Below are 20,978 nucleotides of genomic sequence, written 5' to 3'. Positions count from 1 at the left end.
CCGTGATCGCAATGATTTATATTGGGATGATGTTTTCAATTTTCAATCAAAGTTTTACTTTTCTTAAAATTGTTTTTATAAAATGAATTTTTTTTTAGACAGTTTGAATAGCGAAAAGGTTCATCCGATTTTATTTGGTTCAATATTTGGCGCTTATTTGAAGAAAACAAAAAATATACTTTTATAAATAAAAAAGAGGCAAACTGTCAAAAAGAATATATTACAAATCTGCAGCAGTTTCACAAGACAATAAATAACAACTTGAAAATTAAATGAAATATAAAATTAATCAGGTAGTTGACGATAGGGGAAAACTCAATAGTTTCTTTTATATGAATGGGTTTGAAGTTTAAAATAATTAGTTTTAATATGATTATTTGAGAATTTTCAAAAAAATTGACACTCATATAATTATATAGTTTAATGTCGCAGGTTTTAACTGATGAAGTCGTTTGTTAATTTCAATACGGAGGCCGATTTTTTGAAACAGAATTGATATTATTATAATGATAACATAAGAAAACAATAACAGCTATTTAGTAGTGGAGCCCAAGCGGGGATTTTGGGACTTATTCGAGGCAGCAGATTATTATATTGGGGATATTTTGCATCCAGTTGGTCACTTCACCATGTAAAAATTCTTGTAGAGACAAAGGGTGACATAAAATATTTTTCTGAAAAAAATTATGTGAAAATAAGGGCCCTCCCTCATCGAGACGCCGACTTCCTATCCAAATAATTCGTATGGAAGTGTATGGTCGTTAACTCAGCGACAAATTTGCTATGTCGCTAATTTGTAAGCGTAAACACGACTGTCGGCTCTCTGTGTGGACTCTCTAGAGTCTAGAGTGTGGCGACCTGGCAACGTTGCCACTCAAATATACGCGAGCAAGCTGCCTCTTACTAACTCAGTGACTAACCGGCCGCATAACTAGTTTCGATACAGAAAGATTAAGGGTCGATCCTCACTATAAAGCCGTTCACAGTTCGTTCTCGGTCCAATCTCGGTTTGATGAAATATTATGAAGTAAAAAATATATGTCATAGTCCAATCACGATCAGGTTCGAAGAAATTTTGTTTGAGCGAGATCGAACTTGTCACGACATGTACCGATAGTGTGAATATTCTTTTGTTTCGGGTTCGGTCAGCTATTACCCAGTAGTCAGTACATCAAATGAAATAAATTTTGAGTTTTTTTTTTATTTTTACTGTGATTTTTTTCAAAAGAAGAAGAACTATAATCGCTAATTCTTCAATCGAAAAATTTAATGACATTTTTCACTGCAAATATTACAATAATTTTCTAATATTATTTATTATTATATTAGAAATGGCCCTGCTATAGGAAAAAATTTTCCCTGCAAAGCTGGGAATTGGATGATTTTAAGGATGAATTTTTTTCGTGTGGCGCTCGCTCACAAAAATTAGAGGAAAACAAAATGGCTGTAGAGCTTTGATCTCTACCGAATAGCTGCTATGCCTCTAGAATGGAATTTCCATCACAGTATATATACAGATGCCTGAAGGGCAGGAAATAATATACTATTGGAATTACAAATGCGACTGAAAAAAGAACTGTTTAGTTTTGTGAATTGATATAGAAGTATAAATTAGGATAATAACATAAATTAGAATGAAGAATTACTACATTACATCATATATGATTTACAATGTTGTTGATATATATTATTATTGATCAAAATGACTAAGCTGAGCTAACATATATCAAATATAATTCACAAAAAAATCTTTTCAACGTATTATAAGACATTTAAGTGGGAAATACACATTGCTTCTGAATATTTATATAATAAACAAAAGAAAAAACGAGATTTTAAAAAATCGTCAACTAACCCTATAGTTTAAAAGGTTTGGTGTACCGAAGCTATAACGCTATTTATCAATAGAATGATAGCATGGAAAATTAAATTTCATCACAAATTCTACATACAGTTTAAGAAATTTACATGTTAAATTAAAAAAAAAAATCAAAAAATAACGATTCTTTGAATGGTGACATAAAAAGATAAAGTAGCGTAAAAATGTTTGATACAGGAATTCCATGAAAATTTCTCTTTTAATAATACAATCTAGTGGCCAGTTTTTCTTTATTAATTGTGATTAAATATTCTATCTAGAAAAATCAGTTTCATCTTTCTACTACAAGAATTATATACGAATTGAAATTCTGAAAGACAGAAATAATACACATAACACAAATGCCTTTCGATGCTTGGACAGATATTATTTGTACCATTCTTTGGTTTCGGAAGAATGGTGCATCAACACATTTTAATTCGCTTAAATTGAAGTTTTTTTACAAACATGAATTGGAAGTGGTGCAATAAAGTGGCCTGCCACAACTCCTGATTTATGTCCATAAAACTATTTTTCCTGAAGATACATAAAAATATTATGTCAAGTAACAAATCGATAATGGTGTGACTCCATAACATATTATAAAAAAATGTACTTAAAAAATATTTTGATGGGCAAGCAGAAGACAATTATGCGAAGAACAATCAATATTTCATAAATAAGCATAGTACTCATACCAAATTAAGAAATGAAAAATAATGTTTACTCCCCGTATAAAATTCGTTAAACATCTAAGAAACCATCAGTCCACGTGGACTCATCATCTCCACAGTTTACCAATGAAAACATCGAATCGTAAAAATAAATGCATTTCTATTGGCCGAAGCTGTATGTACACAATTTCTTCGAAATATTCCTGTCAAAAAGTCTGTGATAAGCAGTGGCGTGGCTTGGTGAGATTAATTTAATTCATAAATTTCTTTAAATAAATAGAAATATGGCAAAAAAGACAATGAAATTGCACAATATAGTGAGATAAAGACAGGTATGTATTTAATAATAAAGATTTAGATATACAAACACAGCAGAAATCGAAATGTCACGTCATGATACATTACTCATAAGTACGACAGTTTGGGAAGCTATAGGAAAATGGAAAATGAGCACGAATTATATACTATATTTTTTCTTCCACTGATCCTAATTGCTGACATTTTCACTATTATATAGTTTTATTTTATCAAGATTTGACGATGTTTGAAACAAAGGTGAATATTTGATATTGCGGAAATTGAATTTCAGTAACATAACAACTATAATGGTATATACAAAATGGGTGAGGGAGTCATGTTACAGAAAAAATATTTTTTATACATTGTTGAGATTTGCAATCTTATGTCTGTATGTGAATATTTTATACTGGAATACATTTTATAAATAGTGAAGTGAAAAATTATTATGGAAATTCCCATTAACCAACAAATTTATTCGAATAACAGTCCATTTAAATGAGATAAATATTTATTTGAAAAATGAGTGTGCCTACCTAATTTTTTCCGCTTTATAAATACTTACTACTACTCAATTTAATTAAATCTACAATTTGACTAGAAAAAGTGAATACTTCAGTTCATACTTTCAAGATACAATTGTTTTAACAATGTGATATTATTTATTGGCATTTAAAACTTTTGATATAAGCCCTAATATGTTTAGAATATACGAAGTATTAGAAAGGCCAAAATATTATTTTTTGTTTATCGTTCAATCCATCTTATCATTTTTTTTATAAATTAACTAGCAATATGACAAAAATAGAAAAATATGAGAAAATAGTATCATGTCAACGTTAAAATAGCCTAGCCAAAGAAGGCAATTTTTCACGAAAAAAATAAGTTATATGCTAAAAGGTTGATTCTATAGATTTTGATTTTAAAATTATTTCACTCTGTGATGAAGATAGAAGAAAATGAAAAATACCACGTTGTAGGGTGAGTTTTTCTCGATAAAATAGGTCCCTTACAATTTTTTTGTCGAAACTATAGTTTTCTATGAAAAAATTTGTAAATCAATCAAGTCGTTTTTCTAACGCAAGCTTATAAATACAGGGTTCGGCAATGAAACGAGAAGATTTGGGGTGGGGCTTGTATCGTGCGGTTCAGTGGCTTGCCATTTAGTCTACAATGGAGCATTGGACGGGTGAGCATTGCGGTTACGCAATTAAGGATTATCATCAAAATGGCAATAGTTTAGTGCAAACGTGTTGGGATTTTAGACGGCATTTTAACATACCACGTAACCAACCTGTTCCATTTGGGATTAAAATATGGTTAAGCAACCTCGAGCAAACTGGATCGACGTCTAGAAAAAGAGGTGGTAGTGCCAGAACGATTATAACCCCTGAAAATATCGATCGACTGTCCGTCACGTCACACGCCATCGCACCAAAATAAACTTATGAGTTAAGAGAATGAAGATGAAACACTCAAGCAATTTTGAGGGATTTGCAAACTTTATAACCGGATGTTGAGCCCAGTGACGTAAATGAGTGGATCAGTGCAGATGACGTTGACTTCACAACGGAAGAAGAACTAAGTGACGAGAGGTGCGAGAGCTTCGCAATCGCCTACAGCGCTTTCTTCTGCCCGCGTAGCGTCTGCACGGAGCGATTGGAGGTTGAAATAAAAACGGCCCCCTTTTATTTATCCTATATAATGCAATAAATTAATAAACCTATAGAAAAATATAAAAATTTCACTCAAGTCACTTTTATAGGCAAATCAGTTTATGTGGAATAATTTAAATGTGGCCTCTAATGGTAAAAAGGTTCCCCACCCACATGGTATGTACAAACGCCTTCCAAAAAATGAAAAAAAGAAATGAATTTTAGTAAAAAGGTTTTACTTCATATCATTATTCGAGAAAGATTGAAGATTTACAACATACAACAGCATATATCTATAGAATTCATTGGTAATGAAGGTAGCTAGATGTGATAAATCACAATAGCTATTTTAACATTACTTTTATATCAGAAAAGTTCCTTTAAAACATATTAATGTCCTCAAGATTACTTAGCATACATAGTTTAGTTTTGTTTATGCATGTTTAAATGCATTGGATACTGCAATTTTTTTTATCTTTGATTGAATTGGTTTGTTTAATGATTGTATAGTTTTAAAAAATGTTTATTGATAAAAACTACAGTATTTACTGTAATAAATCGTTTTCTTGGGGCATCAATGGTGTAGTGTATTTTTTTATCTTCAAGACTTTCCACTACAAAATAGTAAACTACATATATTTTCCAGGGTACCTAATAACGTATCTTTAACATTGAATGGAATCCCCAAATATATGTAATTTGTAATGATTCCACAGATGAAATACTAATGAATTTCAACAAATTTTCGATTTTTATACAACTTTCCTGGATTTCTGTAGATATAAACTAAAAATAATTTCATGTAGATAGTTTTCTATACATTGTAGCATTTAATTGAATAAAATTTCAATATTAAAATGTACTCCTAATTATAAACAAATAGTTTTAAATATGTAAACTACAACTAAATGTACAAATGTTTCTAAAGAAATAATGGACATGTCAATGTTTTGAAAAATTACTGATCATAAAAAAAAACCAAAGTACAGCAATAAATATTTCATTAGACTTTAGAACAAAAAAACGAATTTATATTTAAAAAAAACTCTGTTAAACGCTTCCAAGGACACCATTCAGCTTAATGCATTGCTAACATGATAAAAAATACATATTCAACAATTAAAAACTAATACAAAAAATCCTCCAACAACAAAATCCACTTACTAACCATTTGGTAATATTGATCTCTTTAAAACAAACCAACACGTTTCTTTCCAATTATTTACTAATTGTGTATTATAAATACACATTACATAGGTTGGTTCCTGTAAGTAGATACAGGAAGTTCCCTTAAAACGATGAACCATAATAGAATTAAGCGATTATAACTTTTATTTGATAGGAAATTCAGGCCAATAGTTGACGTGAAAACGTTGAGTCGTACCCTCGAATAATCTATCTAGCCAATTTGAAAATCCATCTAAAAGAGAACCTTGTAGTAAAACACCACCTTCAGAATCTGAACTATCGGAATTAAAGCCAATAAAGGCTCCACTTTCACAATCAATTTCTGTGGGAAGTGGTAATGATCCGTTTTTTATTTTCTGGAAAGAACAGTTAGTTAACAATTTATCTAATTTTAGAAAAAAATTAATTATGATTCAACAATTCAATATGTATTTAGTGACCATTGATAAACGTCTATTTCGCTTTATTACAATGTTACAATCATTTACACATGCAATTTTTTTCAGTATATGTTATTGATTAGATTTATGTCAGTCATATTTGCAAAATGTTTTGTTGTTTCAGAACGTTATATTTGTTATATATTGAGCTTATCTAATCAATTGTACAAGGATGTCTTACGAATTATTGAACCATATTATTTGATATACTATAATAATGAAAAAGGTATACAAATATTTAATGAAAAACAAATAGAATTAAAATGGAAAAAAGACTTATGAGAACTGCAAACAAATGAAAATTTCATTGGAGATCTTCAAAATTAATTGCCTCACTTATCACACAGTTTTAAATCCTTAGAAACAACCAAACTGAAGATATGTTAGACAATGACAATTAGAAAAATTATTGTACTTAATTTAAAGTTTATAGTCATTTTGATTAATCTCACGATATAAAAATGTGTAAAATATTTATAAATTACATACTTTCTTTCGCTTTTCCATATGCTTTGCATGGAAGACACAAAAATATTTTCTGTGTCCATTTATGGATAAAACTGTGCCAACACAGTTTCTAGGATTGATGTTTAGATCTCTATCTTCAGGTAAAGACAGCTGAAGTAGCTCCTTGTACCATTTAAGGCCCCTTTCAATGTACATATAAGAAAACATCAATGTTTTGTTCCTGGAATAGTTGAAACTGTAATTATTATTAAAAAATATTACACTATTATTATAAAAGTTATAATAAAAATATGATGAATTATTAAATTATTATGAAAAAGTACAAAACATTTGAAGTAGTATTCTATTAGCAGTGAAAAACCCGTGAATCAAAAGAAATTCTGTTTTTAAAAAGATATTTTTAGTATAAAATATATTAATTGGCCTTTTCAAACCAATTGGAAATTGGAAATAAGAAAAAAACCTTTTTGATCGTTTCAGACCTGGGGTCTTATTCCATGTTTCTGATTTCTTCTCGTTTTCTACTTTTTAATAACCAAAACTTGATGGCTTTTTGAGAAACCTATGAAAGATTGTAGTCCTATGAATAAAATTGTCAAAAACAAACAGATTTGTCCATTTTTTGCATATTTTCATCTGTTTGTGAGATCTCGATCATTTCTCATACTTAACTGACTTATTTCCCCTTTTAAATCGCCCATACTACTTCTAGGCAGTCTTCAAAGTTAACAAACCATCATATACAGATTTTAGTATTCCACGAATTTCTTTGATGCATTTTTCAACTTTAAACAAAATTTCTATCACTACTCTTAACACAAGAGACATACTAGTTGAAGTATATTCAGTGTAAGTAATTGCTACTATAAAATTTCATTCGTCATATTTTTTATCACACCTCGTACTACCTACTACCTATTGTATTTATTTCATATCTTGGATTACTGTTATTTTTTTTTTATTTGGAATATGATATGAAAATTTTTAAAGATATCAACTTTTGTATGATTATAAATTTTTTTCAAGTAATAGTTAAAGCACTCACTTTCTATAAGGCCAAACGGCCTTATGAAATGGCGGTATCAACTGTTGTCGAGATTGCATATCAAGAACTAGTACAATAGTACGGCAACCCGGTTTTAAAAGCCTTACTAAAGCATTGTATGTCTCAGATCGCATTTCGTGTAAGCGTAACTCTGGTTGGTATGAAACATTAACGCTATTGTTGTTGTTACTAGTTTTGGCCTTTTGTTTTTGGATACTTTCCTCTTCTATACGACTGAAATAACAAATTTTAAATTTCTTGGAACTTACACTAAGAAAAATACAGTTAATCGAAAAATTTGTAATGTAATACAAATTAACTGGTATTAATACTTACACTAAATATGCCATAAAATACCCTATGGCTAGTATAAACAATATTGTTCCCAATATAGAAAATAACGCTAGTATTTGATCTCTTGTCATTCCATCATAAGTTCTTTCTACAAATTGAAAAACTTTTGTGTACATCCGACAAACTACCCCTCTTGCATGTTCATCCACCAAATCCTGTAAAATAAATCCCAACAAACTACCATTAACAAGAACAATTTTACTTTATAGGTACATGAATAAATCAAGTTTCTATCAAGCTCCTATCTTTATATATATAAAAATTCAATCAAGAAATGTTTATTACCTTAACAATTGTTTCATGTGGCAAATTTTCGCTAGGTTTTAATAACCTAGTAATAACTTTTTCTAAAACTGAGGTAGAGTCACTTGAGTTTTTGTCTGTGTCCCATTTACCAGGTACCCATTCGTACCTAACATGAGAGGTATCCCTTCTCCATAAAATCACAATACGTAGTAGAGGTTGAATAATTTCATCTTCTGAAAAATTGAAAAGAATTATATGTAGAAAAAATGATGATACTGGAAAGAAAAATTATAATAAACCATCAACAAGACCCAAAAGACAAACTAAAACAGGAATACATATAGGAAAGGAAGAAAGTAAAGAAAATGTGCAGATGGTGGATGGAATATTTCAATGAACTGCTGAATGATGAAACAGGACGAAGAAGACCATTTTGAAGAAAAGGAGATGGTGATTGAGCCTGTCTTGATAGAGGAAACACCATTGGAGGTAGAACTAAAGGAGGTAAAAAATGATATGAAGTATGTCAAAAGTGGCAGTAGGAATGGGATTCCAATAGAGGTCATAAAGTATGGTGGTGAACCCTTGAGGTAGTGAATATATAATTTTATTGAAAACATATGAGAACAAGAGCAGATGGCAAACTAATGGGATAAGGCTATTATTTACCCACTACATAGGAAGGGGTATGTGATATACCGTATGAATTATAGGGGTATCACTTTGTTGGATGTCATATACTAGAATTATAAGAAATAGATTGGGTAAATAGTGAACAAGTGGGCGGATATAAGGGGATGTCCAACAGAGGAAAACAACTAATGATCAAATTTTCATTCTGAAGGCAATCCAGAACGGTAGCTATGACCGAGAATTAAACCTGACGCTAAGTAGAAAAAAATTGGTTTCAAACACTAGCAACACTCAGAATAACAAAAACACAAATCCTAGCCTACACATATGATAGAGTACTTATAAGTAAAACGAAAAAGGTTCTAAAAAAATGTTAGTACTTTTTGAAAAGAAAGCAAAAGTATATGGACTACACATAAATGATCAAAATACAAAATATGTGTGGATGGAAGGGATTTGAGCAACTTCAACCAATTAAAAGTGACGACAGAGCAAAACAGGGAGTATAGATTTGAAAATGTCCTGGAAGTTAGAGTATCTAGGAGTTACAGTGACAAAGGAAGGAGATGAAATCAGGTAAATTGACAAAAGACTGGCGAGAGAGCCCTAGGAAAACTATTAGGATCAAAAGAGATTTCAAGAGCCACCAAGTTCCAAATTTATAAGACAGTTTTCAACCAACAGTGCTGTATGGCAGTGATTGTTGGATCATGAACAAAAAAAAAGGAAACATATGGGAGAAAAAAGTACTAAGAAGGGTTTTTGAAGGAGTGCAGAAGCAACACGAGTGGAGGAGAAGAGCAAACACAGAGATAAAAGCATTGTATGGTGAAGCTGAGATGGGATCTGTGATAAGAAAAGAGACTTTGTTGGTTACGGCATATAGCCAGAATAGAGAAGATATTTGGATGAAAAGATCCTTATTTTGAGAAAATTTAGAAAAAATAGGAATAGAGAACTGGCGTGAGGCAGCCATGAACAAAAATAAATGGAGGAAAGTAGTAGAACAGTTCCAAGCCTTGTGCCTATAAAGTACTGTTCAACAACAAATCGCTAATTATTTGATATACATATATCCTAAATATTTTAGCAACTATTTCAGCCCTATTCCATAAATTATTTAATTTATACAAATTTTAATAATAGAATTTGAAATGAGAATTCCAAGATCTGAATGTAAATAGCCCAATTTTGTCAAACATAGACACTTCATTTGTGAGGCAGTGTCAATATAAATTTTAGTATAAATTATTACTAATGTCAAGAAAAGATAACTTAAAGTAAACTGTATTTTTCACAAAATTCCATATCTCTCTTGGTAGTTACATCAAATAAAAATTCTATAATTACCTGGCACCAAAGAATTAACAAACTCTGTCTGTTTGTCATAATAAATGTAAACGAATCTCACTTTTTCATTATTATAATTTGGCTGCTGTGATAAATACATAAATGATTGTCGGTAAGGATAGTAAAATGAAGAGGAAGTTATAACTAGAGCAACACAAAGTTTCTTTCTAGGTTTATTGAAATCCTCGGGGCATAATGATTCTAGAATTTCCTGGAACAAACAAAATAACTCTTAATCATGATGTTAATATAAATATCAATAAGACCTAAATATTATTATAAAAATAAAATATCATGTTAGATAATAAGGCAAACTTAAAATTTATTGTGCTCCCCATCAGAGCTATTTTTGACATCTACATCTTCAAATTATAAGGAACTGCAGTATCTGTGCTGGCTTCAAATATATGAATATATCTTTACTCCTACAGGTTTCTGATCTAAAGCAAATTTTGCTTTTTTTGCATTGGCGAAATATCCTAACTCCAGACATTCTTGCTCATTTTCTGGCGAGTGTATTAGCTGCTTTATTTCTTTCGATTTCTGGACCCAGACTATTAATATTCCCTCTCTATTTCATTTTCTTTGGTACACCTGTCAGCTCAGTGCTTTCATAACTGTCTGACAAACAAAATTAATTTAATTATAAATTATATTATAAGTATTTACATTCATTTCAATATCCAAGTTAACATTTTCAAAGGACGAAATGTAAACTCTGAACCTTTCCTCTCATTCATTTAATGAAAGAAACAAAATACATTTTGCCACACAGAAAATAGGTACTATTATAATTACCTAGTGCTTCAGTTAAAACCTTACATAATACCTGTTTACCTTGTTCTAACAAAATTGTACAACTTTTGGTAGTCTAAAAGTGCCACAGATGTAGATGAATATTAGTTTACTTACTTGAGATGACAATCTTGGTAAAGCAAGGTACTGCTTAGAAGAAATAACATGATGTAAAGTAGCTGTCGGAATGTCTTTCATAGATACACTAGCCATTGGATATGAAACATTTTCATTGAATAATAATACAGTATCCATATCATGCGGCAACAAGTATTTATTTTTTATATCTCTCGATTCTACAAACCTATAATGAAGAAAAAGATTCGAAATATTTGGATTTTACAAGCATTGGTATTTCTTCCAAAAAAATTTATTCTATATCTTACAAACCAGTTACTACCACTAGCATCTTATTGGTGGTATGCATTAAAGTTTATAAGAAAATTGGCTTTTTAATTTTTAAAAAATATACTAAGACTTCCAAATAGATATATGTTGCTTTGGGTGGAAGAATGAGTTTTTCACTTACCAACTACATAAAAGTGATTGAAATAACTTTAAATGTCTCGTTTCTGTTAAAAAATAATTCAAAATCCGGACTATTTTGTGTTCTGGAAATAATACATTTCCATAATCTAATAGTTTACTTACCCAAAAGCTATTCTATGTCTAAAATGGTAGGCAGTGACCAAATATCGTAATCTAATTGTACTTCTGGGTTCAAAAATGAGTCCTCTTACTCTGTTATCTTCCCATCCATTTAAAAATTCTTCTATATTATCTGAATTAATTTTAGTCACCAATTTATATGGCATCTTATTCCTTATAAATTCTGAAATAAAATTATATTTTTTTTATTACATTCAAATGACATATTTGCTTGAACGGATAATCTTGATTTCAATAAATAATATATTTATCAAATTATACCTAAAATCAAAATTATTTAATCGGGAAAATATATAAAAAGGGGTCTAATATTATAAATTGATAAATTAATTATGCATATATTGTATGTTATGAGCCAAATTGAAGAAAAAAAATTGTTGGAGGACCATGATTATATAAAAGTGTTAACTTGGTGCACTTGAACTATTATTCATTTTTTTCACCTTTCATTTTTATTTTTTTTTAATTAAATTGGAATAATTTAACCTTTCTTGTAAACATTAGAAATTATGTGAAAAAATTACAAGGAAAATATGTTTATATTAAAAAATATCCTCCAAATGACAAACTAACGTTAAAGGAAATTATTTTTCCTCACACTTTTAATTCAATTACTTACCAATTATTCTTTGAACGCTAGTAATTGTTTCTTTATAAACATAAATATCTCCATCTAATAATAAAACCAAACACGGTAATGTATGAATGCTCAATCTTCTACCTAAGTTTTTCTCGCGTCCAGAATGAACAGTAACAAAATTTATACCAAGTGGTTCCAAATTATCCACCAGTTTTCGACAGTATGGGGCTGTTTGAATACATTGAAAACACCAATCGGAATAAAAAAATATTAAATGGGGTACAGTACTACTTTTTGGAACAATTATTTTATCAAATTGCCTAGAAATAAAAAAATTATTATAATACGGTCTCTTTTGTCTGATTGTTAAAATAGGGTGCATTTGATAAAAATTATTTACCCCTTCAATTTATTAAAAAATATTTACTTATTTGTCTGTTAATTAATTGAAAACTGAAAAATTTCAATTAAAAATTAGAAACATTTATGTTTGAAATTTTGAAATTATCCATTGAATTCAGAATAGAAAGGAAATACTAAGAAATTGACGCATTCAAAATCAATTTAAAAAAAGTATCTCCCTCTGCAGTAAAATTATTGGAAGCATATTGTGAATTTCAATATCAATCCATTATTTCTCTTGATTGATGTTTCCATCAGTCCCTTACTGTAAAGTATCACCCCTCAAATGCACCTATATTCTTCACTGAACCACCAAACTACTGGAGCACCCATTAAGAGGCTGTAGTACTTTCTGTAAGAATCAGTGATCCATTTTATTAATAGACAATGTGGTTAGTGAATTTCAGAAACAGGTAAATTTTTTAATTAAAGAATCAATTCTCTAAATTTTGTAATATTAACTCATATTTCAGCAATCAGTTTTTCATAAACTGAATATTTTTCTTTATAAAATGAAATAACATGAGAATTTCAACAGTTGTCTACAATTTTCCGATAAATTAATAATCCACCCAAAATACTTTATTGAGAATAATGAATGCAATAATTGATACACAAAATGTACATTTGAACTTTTGAATTGAAATCTAAGGAAAATCTGGGAAAAGTTTTGATTGTAAATTGAAAACTATAAATACCTTGTTGTTATCGACAATTTATGAAAAAATGTTATATCATTTTCTTGAAAGTTGAAATGGGCCCCATGCTGAGCAAAAAGGTCTTCAAAAGGATGATTTGTATGTAAAGGTGCATATTCTGGTCGCTTATAAAAATCGTCTTCAGTTATCCCATGAATATCATAACGTTTTCTTCTATCAGGATCACTTAAAATTTCATATGATTGTTTTATTTCAACAAATTTTTCCTCTGCATTTGGATCATTGGATTTATCAGGATGCCTTTAAAAAAGATAATCAATTCAAACAATTGAAAAATGGGAATATAATTAATTGCCAAATTACATACATAGGGATAAAATATTTTTTCTTCGCACTCTTTTTCAATTTGATATCTCAGATTTTTAAAAATGGTTATGACAATTATTAATAGATAGAAAGTTTAATTATTATTATTTGTATGCATTTACTAAGTTGAGCTTTAGTTAACCATCGATTGATAAAGTTGAGAAACAAATGAAAATGTGTTTATGAGTAATTTGTATAATGTTCTTGAAATTAATATATTTATAAACTTTATAGGTGAAACTTACCATTCTTTAACAAGCTGCTTATAGGCTTTCCTAATTTCTGACTGTGAGGCTGTGTTGCGAACCCCTAATATTTGATAAGGGTTACCTAATTCTCCAGAAACACCCCATAACGCAAGCACAATTAAGCAGCCTCGACAAATCCAAATGTGGGGACTCCATTTCATTTTCACTTGCTTAACAAATACATTTACTCACCCTAAAAACCTAAAACTAGTGAGAAAAATCATCGGGAAAACGCCGAGATATATTGATTTATCATAAGAAAATGTGTGTCAACTGTCAAAAGGTATTTTTATCCTAGCTCCTGCCAACCCTTTGGCAAAGACAGTAATTATTTGGAATTTTAATAATTTCATAAAGTTTCCAAAGCTTTGATTTTGAAAAAGATTATGAAATATATGCTAAGTTTTTTTGGAGGGAAACAATATAAAATATATTATTTATAAAAAACTGCAAGGTAAATTAAAATAGAATCGAATTTTCCCGATATTTTCCGAGAATTGGGTTGTAAACTATTTTAGTAAACATTCAACCACAAACTATCTATTTTATAGAGGGTGTACGCAAATTATTCAATGTAAAATTAATCAATTATTTTTCCTTGGGAACTCTTTATAGGGTTGCTAGTATAAATACAAATCAATTTATACATAACATTTTAATTTCGCATCACGATGTATGGTCGCGATAAATTACTGAACCAATTTTTATCAAATTTTGTAAACATCTGTAATTTGGTCCACTTTGGGAGATAGGGTAGCTTTTATCTCAATTATTGATCTCTATATTTGTTAAGGCAAATTAAATGTTTACTACAAGACGTTAGTGTGTATTTGTCGCTTAGTTATATAAAATCCTAATAGAAGGCGGTTTGGCATATAAGTAGCCCAGATATCCGGTAGATGGCGCTGTATTTCTATTTTTAGATTTTAGATGACGTGTTTTAATATAGAATTCACTTACATTTTCATGCTTATAAAATATTTGACAAGTTTGACTTCACACATTATTTTTTATCTGAATTATACGGTTGTTCTTGGTAGATGCACTAGCAGAATTAGTTCAGATAGTGTCTCTGTTCTTAGTAGCAGTGTAAGAGAGCTGGTTCACTCAGTTCACTATACTGCTTGCACATTGAGTCTAGAGTCAGTTCAGACAGTGCAATAACTATGGAAATGGTTGCAATACATATTTCTCATATGACGAATATAAAATATCAAAAAGTACTAAATCGTTTTCCATTATTGTTAATACTGCAATGCCTGAATCACATCAAATAACCTCAAATACAATAATCAACAAAGGCTCCATTGCTCTCAGCACTACTCTGCAATATATCGTTCTTTGTATCCGATCGAACTAATTCTTTACACTCATGAGCTAGCCTGCACAGGTCCAGTTCAGTGTAGTTCCAGTGTAGCTACCAAAACCAAGCCTATAGTGTTTGTTTAATTTCACGTCAGGACGATTTTCAGTGCCATCTACTGGCTCACGTCTAAAAGCTTACTTTTTGGTGTTTTATTTTTAAATGTTTGTCAATCTGGTTTCTTAAACCAAGTTGTAATCATGCATCGAGAAACAACGTCCATCTTTCAAAGGTACATAAAATCTTTGCAAAGATGTTTGATATTGTTTATTTATTAGCTATTTGCATTTTTGAGCATTTAAAAGTTATTATGCTGTCGTGTTTACTTACTCAATATGAGTAAAGGCCTGCTGTGTACCAGGATGCACGATTAAGCAAGCGATAAGGTAAGAGTAATACTTACTATTTATCAACATAAAAATATTTAAATTAAAATCAAGTTCATATCTATACGAGAATAACTCTTTTCTCCCTAACTTCATTAATTTGTATTTACGAAATCATTTTGTTGAATGGTTAAATATGTTAATTGATTTTATCCTTATTTTACTTTTTTATAGACATTCCATTCCTAGGAATGAAGAATTTGCAGAATTTGGTATTATCATTACATAAAATATGTGATATTCATTTTGAACCAATTTGTAGAAACCCCATTGGCAGGATAAAAAAACTTTCACTGCCAACTCTACATTTACCTGGTAAGAACTTATATTTACTATGACAATAAAACTCTTATGAGTCCTAGTGAAAAGTTATGTAGAGGAAAAGAATTCCCATTTCCTAACCAATAGTCAATCTCCCAATTTATAAACCATTCAATAGAAGCTCAAAATTCAAAAAGTCTCAAATGCCACTTGTGTAAAAATATAATGTTGTCAACCAAATTAATTAAGGCAAATTCATTAATATATTCTAGGGAACATAAAAAAATAAATTCTTTAGGCATAAAGAAACAAATATTTCATTTGGAGAATTTGACAGACATTTCCTCAATATTTTATTCAGATCATAAGGATTATGTAAATATATTTGTAAATCTTAGTTTTAACATATGCATCTTTCATTACATAGGTATTATTAATAAAATTTTGAAGGGCAAAGATCAACAATATAAGACTACGATGTTGTGATGAATATGGCATATGTTAAATATCGAGAAATCTGCTAGAAAGACAACGGTAATCATTAATTATCCATGGTTATAAAATCAGTTTTTTATGTACCATGTACAAACAGAGACATTTTTTAAACACTCCAACATCTCACTGTTGACAGTCCTAAGCCTCCTAAAGTGTGAAAGAAAATTTTTTGTTTATGGATATAGTTATAAAATGACAGAAACAAAATAAAAATTATAATAATCATCCTGTGTTTCAATATTCCATCTACCTATATTTTATATAAACCATTTAATTTTGAAATTTAGATGATCAGACCTGGTTGTCACATAAATTGTAAATGAAACCAAAATATTTTACAAAATACTTCATTTAAACAGCATTTTACATTCAGCTATTTATATTTTCTTGTAAACAACAATATTTGAATTCGAAATGTCAGCAAAATGTATTTTGCATAATATTTTTGTTTCATTCACAATTTGATGCGACAACTAGCTTCGAGCATTTAAAATTACTCGAGTTATTTTCAAATTTCCCGCGAAGTTAGCATGGATATGAACCTTAGATCAAATCTTTGATTATAGAAAATCTTTTTCTTGGTACGGAGCCAGTCCGAGAGATGTCGCTAGGATCGAACTTTGTCGTTAAATTTTTATAGAGTGGCAGATCTATCGAGTATATAATCTTTGATGTTCGTTTATATTCTCAACACACAGACCACACCAGACACGCAACTCAATAATCTGGAAGTGGCAGACGAGAGAAACAGTTGTTGTTCTTCTCTCTCATCGCGATATAAAACGTACCTAGGTGGCGCTCTTGGCCGACGAATAGCGGGATTTTTAATTTTGAATTAAAATTTAATTTAAAATGTAGAAAAATAATTGAAACAAAAATTGAGCTTTGTCAAATTGTATTTGCAAAAGTACAACAAAGATTCACAATAATAATAATGCTATGCCACATCTTTTCATAACAAACACAGACTGAATAAGAACTAGTAACATTAGATCATAGGGATTCCAAGAAAACTGAAACAAAACGTTATGCAAGAGGACAAAGTTGTTTGTAAATGTGGACCCAATGAATCAGAATTTGATGGTACTGTAGGTGTATGAATTGTCCAAGAAGTAGACATTTAATGGTATTGTTATTATTTATGCAAAATTTTTCTTTTTGTGCGTGCTGACATTTGCCGGCTGGCTTCAGATCTTAAATTTCGGACAAGTCTTTTACAGTACCATGGGATTCCGATTCTACATATACTTTTAAGTAAAAAATCTTTCAAAAAATAAAAATGTTCCTCACAAGTAATAAATGAGAAATCAATTTCTTGGTTAAGCAAATTTGTTGCTACATCTTGTAGGTTATTCTTTTCACAAATAATCGGTAGCTTATTTTCTAAAACTGTAATACCAATACCAACCGCAATAACAAACTGTTTAGAAGGATAAAACAATTTATTCTTAGAATTTGAGAATTCGGCAAATTCCTTGGGCAAAGAAGACTAGGGCATATCTTGCCAACTGCCTGGTTCTCTTACCGCTTCCACAATCTTCCAGACCTTCGATACAGTCAACCGATGGATTATATTTTATATGTTCCCTTATTGCCATCTCATCAAAGGCCAGCGTGCAAAAACGATCCTTTTCATCAAATCGTTGAAGGCAGTGCCCCAGATGAAGGAAAAGGCGTTCATTAATTCCCACATCGAAAGGAATGCTCTGCAGTAATGAAAAAAGTGTTCTTCTTGATGGAAGTACTAAGAGACGTTCTAATAAAGCATAGCATTTTGGGCTTCGTTTATAAATCGCTAAAGACATTATTTTGTCATCCAGTGTCCACCGTCTTCCATGTGGCGAGCGCTTGGCACAACGAATCTGAGACATCATAAAGTTAGATATGGTAGATGGCATGCCTGCAAGGAAAAAAATTATTAGTTTAGAAGTAAATACAAATTATAATTACTTGTTGTTTACCTTTGAAACAATTATTCATTGCTATATTTTCTAAAGTTTTAATCCTTTTCCCTTTTTGGTATCCAAAAGAGTCTAAGAAATTGAATTTCAATTAACACCTAAGTTATGTTTTATTGCATAAAGCAAGATAAAAGCAAATCATCTAGAATAATATGTAAAATTCAGTACCTGTGGTTCTGGCTTTATTATATATTGGGATATAATGTTTACTTTTTTATTTGCTATCTGGTCCAGTCCCTAAAATTATTATTTTCATTGTAAAATACAAACCTAATTAATATTAGAATACAACCTTCATAACATGGTCCTTCTGGACTTCCAGAATTGTGGGCACTGCATCAGCTTTCAAACGTAAAACTGAGGTACACGGCACAAATCTATCTTTTGTGAAATGCTCATTGCAGATTCTAACGTGTGCAAATAATGTAACTTTCGAAAGATTTCTGTAAATACAAAAGCGCCTCTACAAACGTTTTGTAGTAAGTGTGATAAAGACAGATAAATACGATTTGTAATGTACTGAACAATGATGAAAAAAACTGCCTTCTTTTTGGATCTACTTTCCCGTCTGGTGTGGTCTGTGTCTCAACATAAGCATATTATTACAAAGCGATAGTTATCGATATGTTTATGTCCTAAGAATTTAAAAAACTTCTATAATCTGACAGTTGTGTCAACTATTTAAAGTTGACAATAGCCAACTAAGTTTTCAACGATATTTGTTGATTCTCCATATAAATTTATGTGGTGTGGGCAAAGTGTTTTGAGAAACAATATTTCTCACAGTGTGAGCAAAACGTGATTTTGAAATTAAGTTAGCTATGAGAAATAGCCGTTGTAGAAAAAGTATGTTTCTTTACGCACTAGTGCGTTTAATTTTTCCTTACAAGAAACTATAACGATATATTCGAAAAAACAAAAAATTGGATGGGAGCGACTTGAACCTGGGAACTCCCAAGTGTGAGTCTCTCACTTTAGCCATTACGCTAAGGAACCTTTAATAACAATTTTTTTACTCACCAATTCGTAAAGTGAAGTGTGTCTAAGAACGTACTTTACACACGGTAGAAGAAAAAATTATTATTAAAATGTCAGCCAGTAATGTCACCAGATATGTCAGTGAATAGTGAAATTAGACATCAGTTTATCTATCTTGAAAATTTTTTAATTCTTGTTTATCTGTAGCTAATAATAATTCATTTTGTTGTAAACAACTCATGCCATTGATTGTTAATTTTTGGTTATATTTATCTTGAGTTGATATTTTTGTTTTTAAAATCAAATTCGTGCTTGTGTAAAGCAGTTGATGAATTTTTAGTAAACTTGTTCCGTATTTTAGTTTTTAATTATTGCATAGTAATTTTCAAACAATTTAAACTTTTTTTAAATTTTGTTAATAACAGGGGAGAGGTTAGTGTATCCTCTGATTTTTTACATACGCTGACGTTGTGTTTAGATAAGATATATTTCAGTTTTTTTGATTATTGACTAGTGGAAGGTACAACGGTTTATGATTTATTTTTTCTTGGTTTGGATTTGTTTGAAAATTTGCTATTTAGTTATTATTATTGTGAAATCCATATAGACGTTGTTAAATGATTCCATTATTTTAAGAATGTTGATACGATCCCGTTATTTACATAATTATAAAACAAAACTAAGGACACAAAAAATTACATGGTGTATATTCCACACTATCTTTAATATATACTAATATTTTTTGCAAACCTGAAATATTGGCAAGGTACGATAATTAATGAAAAACCGGTATGAATCAATTTTCACATCGTAAACAAGAAAAAATTAGCTAGTCGTTTCAATTCAGGGAATACTAGCTTACCATATTTTGGGATCTGGAGTTGGGTCGAGAGTTTTCGGTATATTAATGGCTTGTCCTTTTATGTACATTATAGTTGCCACTGAAGGTCATACACACACACACCCTCGCTCCCCCATATACACACACTTTATTACCTGTTCAAGATTCCATAGCATTTAATACACACAGCTTACTTCAAATATCATTTTATCTCTTTAGTGGAATTCAATATATGAAAATTGATTTGACAAAACCAAACTCCACAGAAGCCATATACGAGTTGTGTTCAGAAAATAATAGAAATTTGAGTTTAGAAAAATATTTATCATTGTTGATTTTATTGTCCTTACTAGTATGTAATTTCGAATGGTATTGCGGGTTGAGGACACAAAACAAAACCGTCCAAGAGTTTTTTAAAATGCCAATGTTTCGATCTTTTATTTGATATGTATCAAGGCTAAAAATATATGGTACATTATAACTGAAACGTTGATGAAGATAAACAAGTAAACAAAAAAATGTGAAATTAGCAGTAAAACAATAATCAAATAGTGTATCAATATAAATATCTATTACATATATATATATATATATATACAGTGCTTTTCAGATAAAAGTATCCACCTTTAATAACTTTTGTAATACTGGTATTTAGAAAAAATCCAAAAACACGTCAATTTATGTTGGAAGGGGCAAGCATTATGGCTTATTTAAACTTACTGGAAAAGCCACCCCCTCACCCCTAGCAGCATCCCCTTTATTTTTT

General features: G+C 30.1%; 1 protein-coding gene and 2 long non-coding RNA genes across 6 annotated transcripts; 1 reads left to right on the top strand and 2 right to left on the bottom strand.

Moving 5' to 3' along the window:
- Positions 1-201: 201 nt before the first annotated feature.
- LOC130891221 (dnaJ homolog subfamily C member 16) lies at positions 202-14,738 on the bottom strand. 3 transcript variants are annotated; one of them, XM_057795831.1, is made up of 12 exons: positions 14,575-14,593; positions 13,925-14,120; positions 13,353-13,613; positions 12,292-12,572; positions 11,655-11,835; positions 11,121-11,307; positions 10,209-10,419; positions 8,265-8,458; positions 7,962-8,134; positions 7,626-7,859; positions 6,602-6,815; positions 202-6,028 (listed from the first exon to the last, which is right to left on the bottom strand). In XM_057795831.1, exons 2-12 carry the CDS (start codon positions 14,086-14,088, stop codon positions 5,816-5,818), a joined length of 2,313 nt encoding a protein of 770 aa, XP_057651814.1. In that variant the 5' UTR covers positions 14,089-14,120; positions 14,575-14,593; the 3' UTR covers positions 202-5,815. The 3 variants fall into 3 exon arrangements, with proteins under 3 accessions (XP_057651814.1, XP_057651815.1, XP_057651813.1); XM_057795832.1 differs by having other exon boundaries at positions 6,602-6,800; positions 13,925-14,738; XM_057795830.1 differs by lacking the exon at positions 14,575-14,593 and having other exon boundaries at positions 13,925-14,454.
- Positions 14,739-15,475: 737 nt separating this feature from the next.
- LOC130891331 (uncharacterized) lies at positions 15,476-16,657 on the top strand. Its single transcript, XR_009058883.1, has 2 exons — positions 15,476-15,676; positions 15,851-16,657. It is a non-coding gene; the product is annotated as an uncharacterized LOC130891331 (long non-coding RNA).
- A 653-nt stretch (positions 16,658-17,310) lies between these two features.
- Positions 17,311-18,965, bottom strand: LOC130891300 (uncharacterized). Of its 2 annotated transcripts, XR_009058877.1 has the most exons (3): positions 18,686-18,965; positions 18,562-18,630; positions 17,311-18,465 (listed from the first exon to the last, which is right to left on the bottom strand). It is a non-coding gene; the product is annotated as an uncharacterized LOC130891300 (long non-coding RNA). The 2 variants fall into 2 exon arrangements; XR_009058879.1 differs by having other exon boundaries at positions 17,311-18,630.
- Between the last annotated feature and the right edge of the window lie 2,013 nt (positions 18,966-20,978).

The sequence above is a fragment of the Diorhabda carinulata genome, chromosome 3, assembly GCF_026250575.1.
Source record: "Diorhabda carinulata isolate Delta chromosome 3, icDioCari1.1, whole genome shotgun sequence".
NCBI classification, from domain to species: Eukaryota; Metazoa; Arthropoda; class Insecta; order Coleoptera; family Chrysomelidae; genus Diorhabda; species Diorhabda carinulata.
The sequence above is the reverse complement of the archived record's forward strand: the minus strand, read 5'-3'. Positions and strand labels throughout refer to the sequence as shown.